Source organism: Artemia franciscana, chromosome 9, assembly GCF_032884065.1.
Source record: "Artemia franciscana chromosome 9, ASM3288406v1, whole genome shotgun sequence".
Classification (NCBI taxonomy): Eukaryota; Metazoa; Arthropoda; class Branchiopoda; order Anostraca; family Artemiidae; genus Artemia; species Artemia franciscana.
Window position 1 is genome coordinate 32296184 of NC_088871.1, and position 12717 is coordinate 32308900.

Consider the following 12717-nt stretch of genomic DNA (forward strand, 5'->3'; position numbering starts at 1 on the left):
CTCACCTCAGTTTCACCCGCAAAACCTCTTCAAAGGAGTAATTCGTTCTCTTTTTTTTTGTATAGGTACAAAAAACTTTTTTACAAAAATTGTAACTTTTGAAACTATTTCATGTATTTGTCGGGCGACTCGGATAGGATCTTGGCCGATGCTTTGGCGTCTAAAAACATACCGGACACTTCTTTAACATCATCCACTGATATATCTATTCTTCCATTAATTTTTGAAGTCAGTGCAGCAGGGGTTAACAACTGCACCGCATACCTAAAATAAAGTAAATTAGCCAATCTTTTTAAAGAAATGTACATAAATTGGAAAGGTGAAGAAGGCTGAAAAAACGAATACATAGAGCCAAGTTGTACCCTTTCCTCCTTTTCAATTGTCTATTAATTTATTTTGTAGATCTTTTTCTTTTTTTAAAGTAGCAGTAAAAAATAATACTTCAATTTCAAACTCTCTTGCAACCAAAGGGTTTAATAACATTTTTTTCAATATGCTTTCTTTGAAAGATTGAAGGTTGGAAATTACTTAGGAACATTGTTAATCAAAAGGAGACACTTCTAATAATTTCTGTTAAAATGAGAAGAGGATTAAGTGACGATTTTTCTTTCACAACCGACTTTTTATATATTGAAAACTGATCATTCGAAGACCTCTCAATAACAGAAATTTGACATGAAGGACAAGACAGTCGTGAAGCTGTTTCCTTAAATTAATGTTGTATTCTTAAAAAGGCATTATGTAAGCAATCGTTTTCTAGACACACTTCCTTTAATAGTTTAAGGACAGTTACTTAGATTACAGTTAATATGTTAATTTAATTAAAGATAATTTAAAAGGCTTGGTGAACGAAACTTCTAGGATTTACAGTATTCAATTATTTTAATTGATTCCTGAAAAAACAATTCACCTGGATCTACGATTTGCTTTAAAATTGACAATCCAAAAGCCGATATTTTATATTATTTCAATGTTTTCAGTCTTACACCAGGGGGTAAAGTTATCTAATTAGACTAAAACACGTGCATATTTCTATTTTCTCAGTATCAAAAGTACACTTCCAGTGTCAAGTACCTAAAAACCAAAAGCTCCAACGACGCAAGCATTTAAATTTCAGATTTTCATTGTTCAACATAAGCTTGACAAAACTAACAATTACTTTTGTCGCCAAGTTTTCTGTCTAGAAGTTTTGGTGCTAAGAAAAATAGTTTTATCGTAATTTTCCATGCTTTACATTAAGTCTAGAAACAATTTCATCTCTTCTGTTTCGTTGTGAACTCACCGTCAAATTTAACTCTTAATACGAATGTGAGGCGAGGCCTACTGTCTTCCGAGTTTCATTGGAAATTCTTTTTGCCTCTAATAGATACTTTTCTTATCAAAAGTTACAAAAGTAGCACAAATATCATTTTAAATTTACAGTTGATTGTTTTGAAGAGGTGTCAAATATCTAGATCTTCGGTACAGCGATACATTTTAAGATGAATTATGCTTACTTTCTTTTTTCTAAGACAAGTTTTCCATAAAAGATTCATTATTCCCTTATGTTATGTTCTTGGTTTAAACCTAATTTGACTATTCTGTCTTTTGAAGCTATTAAGCGAAGAAATCTCAATTTTCTTCTGGAACTTCCCCTCCCTGTCTTCGATTTTAACAGGAAATACATTGGTTCTCTAGACAACTAACGCATTTTTCTTTTATTGCCCAAAATTCGCCGAAATCTAACGCTCTAATATAAGGAATAAGTAATATTGTAGCATAGGTAGAAAAGGTCAACCACTTTTTAAAAAAATATCGGTAATGAAGCTGTTTCTTCTTCCCATTACGCACATTGTATTGGCAGAAAAACGTGTGCCAGAATTAGATTTTTTATCATCAGATCCCTATAGTTACTTTCTAATATAACAAAATATGAGCATCATAATTTTGAGTATGAAGAAGAGTTGACAAAGAGGGGGGGGGGGGGTATATACTTTGAAATGTTATTTTCCTACCTAAAGTTAGATTTTTTGCGTTTTGCGGTGTTCCAAAATTTTCCAGGGTAGGTCTTACTTTCTAAGGGTGGTGGTTCTCCCCTTATAATCCTCAACCAAACCATGTAGCGACATATCGTAATTATTTATGGATTAATAACTCACCTTAGGGTGGAATCCACGCCAATTTGACCAAGGTATTGAATGGCATCTTCCGTAATAGCCAGACCTTCTGTTTTGGCACGAATAATAATAATCTGAATAATTTCTTCAATTGTATATGGCATAGTCCGAAGGATTAGTAGTCGGTCCAATAAATCACGTGGGACTCCGTGCGGAGCAACTATATCTTCTGTTCCCCTAAACGAATAATTAGAGGATTGTAAAGCATTTCTTCTTAAAAAAAAAAAAAAAAAAAAAAAAAAACACCAATCTAACCACATGGAACTATGTACAGTGTTACGCTAGAAAGTTGCAGTAAATGCCCCTAATTTTAAATTAGGTCCTTGGATAACTGTACTTTTCAGCTTATCTAGCTTAAAAGTAAAAGGCTTAATATAGCTTTTTAGGCTTTTACAGTAGGTCAAGAGACGCAGATCTAGAGTAGGTCTACGTCTAGAGACGCAAGTCTTTGTTTTCAAATTTCAATTTAAAGCTGCTCGCATGGAATAACATCTCGAAGAAGAAGGATAACATATCGTAGTAAAAATACTTTAGAAGAAAGACGTGCTCAAGCTTTTTTAAGCCTTGACGTCTATATTACTCCGATGTTGTATCTTAATCAGGATAAATCAAAATCTCAAAATTTTTATAGAACAGTACCGAGGAGTTGCCTGTCCTTTTTCCTCTTGATTTTTAAGTGTCTTCCTTATGAGTAATAATAATTTTTTTTATAAAAATTGACTGAATCTCTGAGCTACGAATAGGATAGAAAAGGTGTACTATCAAGTAGAAAAAGGCTCTGAGCTAACTACTTTTATGCTTTGCATAGACGATATTTAGCCATGTTTCTAGATATAGCTTCTTAGAGAATATACAAAGAAATGATAATTTACGCATTTATTTTATTTGTTTGAAAATTAATTTACAGAAAAAAATAGAACATTAAGATTAGTGAGAAGAAAAGTATAGCGTAATACAAGAAAAAAAAAATCGAAACCTCAATTACAATTCAAACAATGATACTAAAACACGGGTGACCTGCGTTTTTAACTAAGTTTTGAAACTGCCATTTCTGGTTCTACTAATGCTATGTTTATTAATCAATAGTGAAATGCTAGTCCATAATGGTATGTGCAGAAAATAGTTGGTAAAATCGAGAAAGTGAACTAAATTTTCAATTTGCCAGCTTTGTGAATATATTCCTGAAAAGCATAACATATAGGTTTTTGTTAAAAATGCCCGGTTGGAACGCCAGATTTAATGAGGAAAACTTTGACAAATAACTTGATAAGATTAACAAGTTTGGTGATAAGATCGGCAATATGGTCAGATCAAAAGACTTGACTTTTTTCAATGCCAACTTATCTCCTCTCGATGGTGCTAATTCCTTTGCTTTCCTAAATTAATAATTATATTTACGCATCACCAACTCTTGCAAAGAAAGATTTGCCCCTTTTAGTGAGATACGGTAAGCTCTTTAATTCGTCACGCTTTAACGGTTTCTACGACTTGCATTGTTTGAATTACAAGATTCAAAACCTGCCTGTTTCCATATCATCCTTTATCAAATAGAGCGGGGATATTGTACAAAATCAAAAAATGTAAACAAAAAAGAAACACGAGAGATAAAATGTCTCAGCAAACACATGAAGCAATCATCTTTCTTATTCGTTTCCGCCGGTATTTCAAACCGGTTATTCAGACATTAGTATCCAGTCTAGTTATTATCTGTATTCAAAGTTTTAAACAATTACTGAATTTTTTCAGTAATTTTCAGTAATTAATTTGCATTTTTTCAGTAAACCAAGCCTGAGAAGCAAGTAGTTTGGTAGATATTATCAAAAGCCTTCACTATTTTAGGCAGTTTTACATTCACATCTGAAAAAGTTAAGGTAAAGAATACTGCACCGAACTTTACAGTTCCTACCAGCGGTGCTGATCTCCGTTTCATGGCCCGTCAGCCAGGAAGTGCCATGGGAGGTTGGGGTCAGCCATCCTGTGCTTTCACACATCCTTCCTGTTTACCTCCCCCAGATTTCTCCAGCTACCGGTTAGGTCGACTCTGGCTAAGCTTACAGTCACGCCACTGACCCCCATTCCAAAACAAATAGCCAGCGACACCAGAACTCGAACCTCCGACCTCATGGACAAAGGATTTCAGGCAAATGCGTGAAAACTAAGGCCTCAATAAAAACTGACAGGGGTAGTGGGTTTTCTATTAAGGAAGTAAAGGTTTACCAGTTGTATGACCGAAAATATTTTTTATTCTATGCCCTCTTGGGTTAAACTACTACTACTACTACTAATAAATCACTGCAGCACCAAGCCGCCTGAGGCCAACACAGCTACGCACGCTCCTCCTCCAACCTAATCTATTTAAAGCCTCCCTCTTTACACCCTCCCAGGAAGTTCCCATTTCCTTTAAATCTTTATTTATGACATCCTCCCAACCCAGACAAGGACGACCTGCTTTCCGTGTAGCCCCAGACGGTTGGCCAAAAAGGACAATCTTCGGTAATCTGTCATCCTTCATCCGTAGAACGTGGCCTAGCCATTTCAACCTTTCTTTCATTATAGCCCCAGAAAGCGGGATTGAACCACACTTTTCGTACAACCTACTGTTTGAAATACGGTCAGTCAGCCGGGTACCCAGAACAATCCGTAGGCAATTTCTCTGGAAAACATCTAGTAAATTTTCATCTGCTTTTCGGATTGCCCATGCTTCAGAGCCATATTTGACCACTGTCATCACTGTAGCTTCCAATATTCTAATCTTGGTTTGTAGGCTTATCTTTTTATTCTTCCAAACTTTTTTTAACTGTGAAAAAACACCCTGAGCTTTAACTATTCTACTTTTAACATCTTCACTGCTCCCACCATCTTTACTAATAATACTACCAAGGTAACTGAAGCTCCCAACCTGATCAATCTTTTCGTTACCTAATGTCACCTGTTCATCTTCACTTATTCCTAGCCTTAGTGACTTAGTCTTCTTAACATTAATTTTCAAGCCTATTTTAGCACCCTGAATTCGTAAAACCTCTAAAAATTCATTCATTTTGCTCACACTTTCATCTAATATGCTTAAATCATCAGCATAATCCAGGAGCGTTCTTCCTCCCCATTTGATTCCATGGTTTCCAATTGCCTTTTCTGTGCTCCTTAAGACGAAGTCCATCAAAATGATCCATATAAAGGGGGATAGAACACAACCCTGCTTAGTAGGCCTTTATCAATTGGTCAGTCTTGTAAAGGCGTACTATTTTACTAGAGAAAGGGAAAACCGGATAAGGGGACTAAGGGGAGCCGGAAAACCGGATAAGGATAAGGGAACGAAAAAAAATCAGCACCTGTAGCTCAAAGACGACCAACATTATGGTATACGTTTCGAAATAAAGTCAAATTATTCAATACACATAACTTCTTAAACATTTACTCCTGTTTAAGACAAAGAAGAAGAACAAATTCCTAGAAAAAGTGTAAAGCATTGTTTTCACTATCCTTTAAAACTATGAAAATATGTGATTATTCTTCGATTGTTGACATGATATTGAGGGTCCTAAGCTTTTATACTTTAAGGGGGGGGAGGGCAACTAAAATTATTTTGCTAATAATATACCTAATAGCAAATAGCACAAAGATTATTTTAGTTCCCTCCTTCTACAATATGAAGAATAATTTTTGGTTAGCCGTGTTCACTGTAAATCTTTAACGAAAGAAATGTTCATAACATTTCATGAAACTAGATTACAGTAAGTAATTCTTAAGTATTACTAAACACATCACATCAAGTTTGACCAGAAGGGGGGGGGTTATGAGTATTTCTTAATAAAAGATTTATGTTTTTGGATTTTAAAAAACATTGAATAGCTAAGAAACAATCTTTGGAATTAAGGTCAAGCACCCTGATGCTTATTCTTACAATTAAGATATGGTTGCAAAGGTAGAGCATGAGGTTCTGATACGATTAAGAAGAACATAAAAAGTTAATTTTAGAAAGATATACAGTAATAGAGATCAGTGGGATGGGGCGGGGCTAAAAAATAACTCTTGAAATAGGTCAACTATAAGAAAATTATACGGAAAGTTTGAAGAATTTGAGAGCAGGGAGTGAAATCTCCCATTTCTCTCTGCTGTGCAGATACCCATTCAATTCTGTCGAAAAATTTGTTGGTTATCGATAAGCCTTTTGGTATTTTGTGGATGACAATTCAATGGTAAAGCAAAGTCTACCATTGAATTCAATTAGCTAACCTCTTTTCAGCGCCCGTCCGTCCCAAGCTTTCAACGCTACCAAAAATATTAATTTTCCCAAAATGAAAGACTCCTATGTATAATTGCTAGGCCTACACCCTAAGATATACTTTAAGATATATAAGATACAAGTTTCCATAAATCTTTGTCACTTTATAGAATTCGACCCTAATCCCCGAAGCAGTCAAAAAACCACTAAAGAATAGAATAATAAATGTTAACAAATAAAGCCTTACCGAACAGTACAAACTCCTCTATTAGTTGCAAAAATGACAATTGGGGCGATTGTGCTTTCTAAAGCTCTTTGAAGATAGGTAAAACATTCAATATCCAGCATGTGAACTTCATCAATGAAGAGAACACCAGGTACCAGTTCGGCGATACCTTGCTCAATGTACTTATTCACAACTTTGTTGATTTCTCGCCTCAATTTATCTGAAAAGTTGAACAAGAATAAATTTAAAGCTTAACTAGATTAGGAGTGACATCTTAGAAATCTGTCTCTAATAATAAAGTTTACAGAGATTATACAGGTACAGGAATTTGTGGGCTTCGTCGTAAGAAAATTTTGATAGGTCGTTATAACCGACCCTCTCAGGGTAGAGGGGAGAGGTAATAGGTTCACATTCCCTTCCCTCTATAGAAATACAGGAAAAATTAAAAATCAAAGTTGTCGGTTATTTTACAACTAAAACTATCGTTTCCAAAAATCTGCTATATTTCAAGTAAGATATCTGAAACTGGTGTGAAAACATTGGGAAGAGAATCTTGAGTTTATTCTCTCCTTTTTATATCGAAAATTTTAGCAACTCGGGGAAGTAAAGTTTGTTTCGCCTAGGGATTAGAAGATATTCATAAATTAGGAAAAAGCTCTAAGGGTCATTGGTATCACAAAGTCAGAACACATATGACAGTCCAGAGCATCTCAACCAAGACTTTGGCTCCTCCAACAAACTCTTGACATATCTCAATAAAGTGCCTGAATGTTCCTTCACACTTTTATTGGAGACTAGAGACTGCAGCACCTAAGCCCACTCTAAGAATGATTTGAGTTAAATCTCGGCTTTTCAGGCCCTGCAGCTCCTGTACTAGCCAGGTACTAAAAGTCGTATTTTCAAAGATTCTGGCCTTATTTTTCAAGGATTATGACATCAGTTTTAGTTTATTATCTTGAATATATGTTGAGTTATAAGGGAGGCACTTTTAGAAAACAGCATTGTACTTAGTGTCAATATGGTATTTACGCTCCAACTGATGAACTCAGCACAACAACCCCAGTTAACATTCTTTTTCAACTTTCCAAAAATCTAAACAGGTGTCTTTTACTTTAAATAAATTGTCTTTTGTTCTTGCTTCCAGAAATAAGTAGAAAATGAAGCTTTTCCTATCGACATTTCTCATCCAAGTCTCAGAAAGCTACTACAAACCTCCCTGCTTTAAATAAACAACACAAACCCATCAGTATTATTAAGAGCAAAACAACCATAAAGTCATAACTCACCTTTGCTCTCCACTGTGATGCCATACTTTGCAATTGAACTTCTTTCATATCCATTACAACACCTTCTACAACCGAATCCAGTTACATAATTTTCCCATGATCATATTTTTACTGACAAAAACGGAAAAATTGGTAACAGTAACAGATACTACGCTTTCGACGATATGAAACGAGGATTACGCATTATCGACTGAAAAGGCTAGTGTGGCAATGAACTTTAAAACTAAATAACAAAGCTAAAACAAAATTAACGGAAAAATACATAGGAAAACGGTTGTTTGAAATTTAGAATATTATGCCAAAGCAAATAAACAAAAAAAAATTCATTTACTCATGAATCTGATAGTTTAATTTATGGCGGAAAAAATGTTTCCATCAATGTACACACTATAAACCTATTATCAATACTGAATATTACAAGTTAAGTTGTAAAAATCACCAACAGTTGTCCACATAATTAGTTTTGTACGCCCATTTTACATAGTCTTTCCTTCGGTTATCTTAAAAAGGAAAGATACATCATAAATATTAGATATTCTGAATATAGAAAAAACTTGATTTTTAAAAATAAATTAATATTAGATTCCTAATAAAATATTAGAAAAATATATTTTGGAAATACATAAACATTAGAAAAGATAATGGAATGTTGCTCTCGCCCCTGCGACCAAAAAAGTTTCTCCGTATTCCCACATGTTAGACCTAAGACGGCAATTGTTCCTTTCTGAAATACTAAGGCAAGTATATATCAAAACGATCAAAAGTCGATATCAAAGTAAGGTAATCTGAAATGAAAAGACAGAAAATTAAATTTTTATATTCTTAATGGAATCAGAAACAAATGAGCTGAGATCCTTTTCCGTTTTATAGTTGGATATCTCAGCCTCTAGAGCCCTTCCGTTACTCAGTCTGGTCTCACGACGAATTGCCATGTTTTCTGTAGGTAAATTTCTATCAAGGAAATTTGGAATCAAAACATTTTAGTACTAAGTCAATAGCAAGTTGATGATACCACATCTCAGAGGTAGTTAAATTCAGTTGGCCTAGTCCTTCTTCATAAGTGGAATAGCGAGGTTCGAGGAGAACCTTAATAGCTCTTTTTTTGGACGGTTTTAAGCTTATAGAATTGGTGTACTAAGTCAATAGCAAGTTGGTGATACCACATCTCAGAGGTAGTTAAATTCAGTTGGCCTAGTCCTTCTTCATAAGTGGAATAGCGAGGTTCGAGGAGAACCTTAATAGCTCTTTTTTGGACGGTTTTAAGCTTACACCATTGGTGTACTAAGTCAATAGCAAGTTGGTGATACCACATCTCAGAGGTAGTTAAATTCAGTTGGCCTAGTCCTTCTTCATAAGTGGAATAGCGAGGTTCGAGGAGAACCTTAATAGCTCTTTTTTGGACGGTTTTAAGCTTACACCATTGGTGTACTAAGTCAATAGCAAGTTGGTGATACCACATCTCAGAGGTAGTTAAATTCAGTTGGCCTAGTCCTTCTTCATAAGTGGAATAGCGAGGTTCGAGGAGAACCTTAATAGCTCTTTTTTGGACGGTTTTAAGCTTACACCATTGGTGTACTAAGTCAATAGCAAGTTGGTGATACCACATCTCAGAGGTAGTTAAATTCAGTTGGCCTAGTCCTTCTTCATAAGTGGAATAGCGAGGTTCGAGGAGAACCTTAATAGCTCTTTTTTTGGACGGTTTTAAGCTTATAGAATTGGTGTACTAAGTCAATAGCAAGTTGGTGATACCACATCTCAGAGGTAGTTAAATTCAGTTGGCCTAGTCCTTCTTCATATGTGGAATAGCGAGGTTCGAGGAGAACCTTAATAATTCTTTTTTGGACGGTTTTAAGCTTACACCATTGGTGTACTAAGTCAATAGCAAGTTGGTTATACCACATCTCAGAGGTAGTTAAATTCAGTTGGCCTAGTCCTTCTTCATAAGTGGAATAGCGAGGTTCGAGGAGAACCTTAATAGCTCTTTTTTGGACGGTTTTAAGCTTACACCATTGGTGTACTAAGTCAATAGCAAGTTGGTGATACCACATCTCAGAGGTAGTTAAATTCAGTTGGCCTAGTCCTTCTTCATAAGTGGAATAGCGAGGTTCGAGGAGAACCTTAATAGCTCTTTTTTGGACGGTTTTAAGCTTACACCATTGGTGTACTAAGTCAATAGCAAGTTGGTGGTACCACATCTCAGAGGTAGTTAAATTCAGTTGGCCTAGTCCTTCTTCATAAGTGGAATAGCGAGGTTCGAGGAGAACCTTAATAGCTCTTTTTTTGGACGGTTTTAAGCTTATAGAATTGGTGTACTAAGTCAATAGCAAGTTGGTGATACCACATCTCAGAGGTAGTTAAATTCAGTTGGCCTAGTCCTTCTTCATAAGTGGAATAGCGAGGTTCGAGGAGAACCTTAATAGCTCTTTTTTGGACGGTTTTAAGCTTACACCATTGGTGTACTAAGTCAATAGCAAGTTGGTGATACCACATCTCAGAGGTAGTTAAATTCAGTTGGCCTAGTCCTTCTTCATAAGTGGAATAGCGAGGTTCGAGGAGAACCTTAATAGCTCTTTTTTGGACGGTTTTAAGCTTACACCATTGGTGTACTAAGTCAATAGCAAGTTGGTGATACCACATCTCAGAGGTAGTTAAATTCAGTTGGCCTAGTCCTTCTTCATAAGTGGAATAGCGAGGTTCGAGGAGAACCTTAATAGCTCTTTTTTTGGACGGTTTTAAGCTTATAGAATTGGTGTACTAAGTCAATAGCAAGTTGGTGATACCACATCTCAGAGGTAGTTAAATTCAGTTGGCCTAGTCCTTCTTCATAAGTGGAATAGCGAGGTTCGAGGAGAACCTTAATAGCTCTTTTTTGGACGGTTTTAAGCTTACACCATTGGTGTACTAAGTCAGTAGCAAGTTGGTGATACCACATCTCAGAGGTAGTTAAATTCAGTTGGCCTAGTCCTTCTTCATAAGTGGAATAGCGAGGTTCGAGGAGAACCTTAATAGCTCTTTTTTGGACGGTTTTAAGCTTACACCATTGGTGTACTAAGTCAATAGCAAGTTGGTGATACCACATCTCAGAGGTAGTTAAATTCAGTTGGCCTAGTCCTTCTTCATAAGTGGAATAGCGAGGTTCGAGGAGAACCTTAATAGCTCTTTTTTGGACGGTTTTAAGCTTACACCATTGGTGTACTAAGTCAATAGCAAGTTGGTGATACCACATCTCAGAGGTAGTTAAATTCAGTTGGCCTAGTCCTTCTTCATAAGTGGAATAGCGAGGTTCGAGGAGAACCTTAATAGCTCTTTTTTGGACGGTTTTAAGCTTACACCATTGGTGTACTAAGTCAATAGCAAGTTGGTGATACCACATCTCAGAGGTAGTTAAATTCAGTTGGCCTAGTCCTTCTTCATAAGTGGAATAGCGAGGTTCGAGGAGAACCTTAATAGCTCTTTTTTTGGACGGTTTTAAGCTTATAGAATTGGTGTACTAAGTCAATAGCAAGTTGGTGATACCACATCTCAGAGGTAGTTAAATTCAGTTGGCCTAGTCCTTCTTCATAAGTGGAATAGCGAGGTTCGAGGAGAACCTTAATAGCTCTTTTTTGGACGGTTTTAAGCTTACACCATTGGTGTACTAAGTCAATAGCATGTTGGTGATACCACATCTCAGAGGTAGTTAAATTCAGTTGGCCTAGTCCTTCTTCATAAGTGGAATAGCGAGGTTCGAGGAGAACCTTAATAGCTCTTTTTTGGACGGTTTTAAGCTTACACCATTGGTGTACTAAGTCAATAGCAAGTTGGTGATACCACATCTCAGAGGTAGTTAAATTCAGTTGGCCTAGTCCTTCTTCATAAGTGGAATAGCGAGGTTCGAGGAGAACCTTAATAGCTCTTTTTTTGGACGGTTTTAAGCTTATAGAATTGGTGTACTAAGTCAATAGCAAGTTGGTGATACCACATCTCAGAGGTAGTTAAATTCAGTTGGCCTAGTCCTTCTTCATAAGTGGAATAGCGAGGTTCGAGGAGAACCTTAATAGCTCTTTTTTGGACGGTTTTAAGCTTACACCATTGGTGTACTAAGTCAATAGCAAGTTGGTGATACCACATCTCAGAGGTAGTTAAATTCAGTTGGCCTAGTCCTTCTTCATAAGTGGAATAGCGAGGTTCGAGGAGAACCTTAATAGCTCTTTTTTTGGACGGTTTTAAGCTTATAGAATTGGTGTACTAAGTCAATAGCAAGTTGGTGATACCACATCTCAGAGGTAGTTAAATTCAGTTGGCCTAGTCCTTCTTCATAAGTGGAATAGCGAGTTTCGAGGAGAACCTTAATAGCTCTTTTTTGGACGGTTTTAAGCTTACACCATTGGTGTACTAAGTCAATAGCAAGTTGGTGATACCACATCTCAGAGGTAGTTAAATTCAGTTGGCCTAGTCCTTCTTCATATGTGGAATAGCGAGGTTCGAGGAGAACCTTAATAGCTCTTTTTTGGACGGTTTTAAGCTTACACCATTGGTGTACTAAGTCAATAGCAAGTTGGTGATACCACATCTCAGAGGTAGTTAAATTCAGTTGGCCTAGTCCTTCTTCATAAGTGGAATAGCGAGGTTCGAGGAGAACCTTAATAGCTCTTTTTTGGACGGTTTTAAGCTTACACCATTGGTGTACTAAGTCAATAGCAAGTTGGTGATACCACATCTCAGAGGTAGTTAAATTCAGTTGGCCTAGTCCTTCTTCATAAGTGGAATAGCGAGGTTCGAGGAGAACCTTAATAGCTCTTTTTTGGACGGTTTTAAGCTTACACCATTGGTGTACTAAGTCAATAG

The 12717-nt window shown here is 36.2% G+C and overlaps 1 protein-coding gene across 2 annotated transcripts in view; it reads right to left on the reverse strand.

The window, feature by feature from the left end:
* Positions 1-38: 38 nt before the first annotated feature.
* Positions 39-12717, reverse strand: part of LOC136031282 (ruvB-like helicase 1) — a 36094-nt gene continuing 23415 nt past the window's right edge. For both annotated transcript variants that reach the window (XM_065710725.1, XM_065710726.1), the window contains exons 6-8: positions 6626-6824; positions 2139-2333; positions 39-264 (exon numbers count right to left, since the gene is read on the reverse strand). In XM_065710725.1, the coding sequence (XP_065566797.1) occupies positions 105-264; positions 2139-2333; positions 6626-6824 (554 nt within the window). In that variant the 3' untranslated portion in view covers positions 39-104. The remainder of the gene's footprint in view (positions 265-2138; positions 2334-6625; positions 6825-12717) is intronic.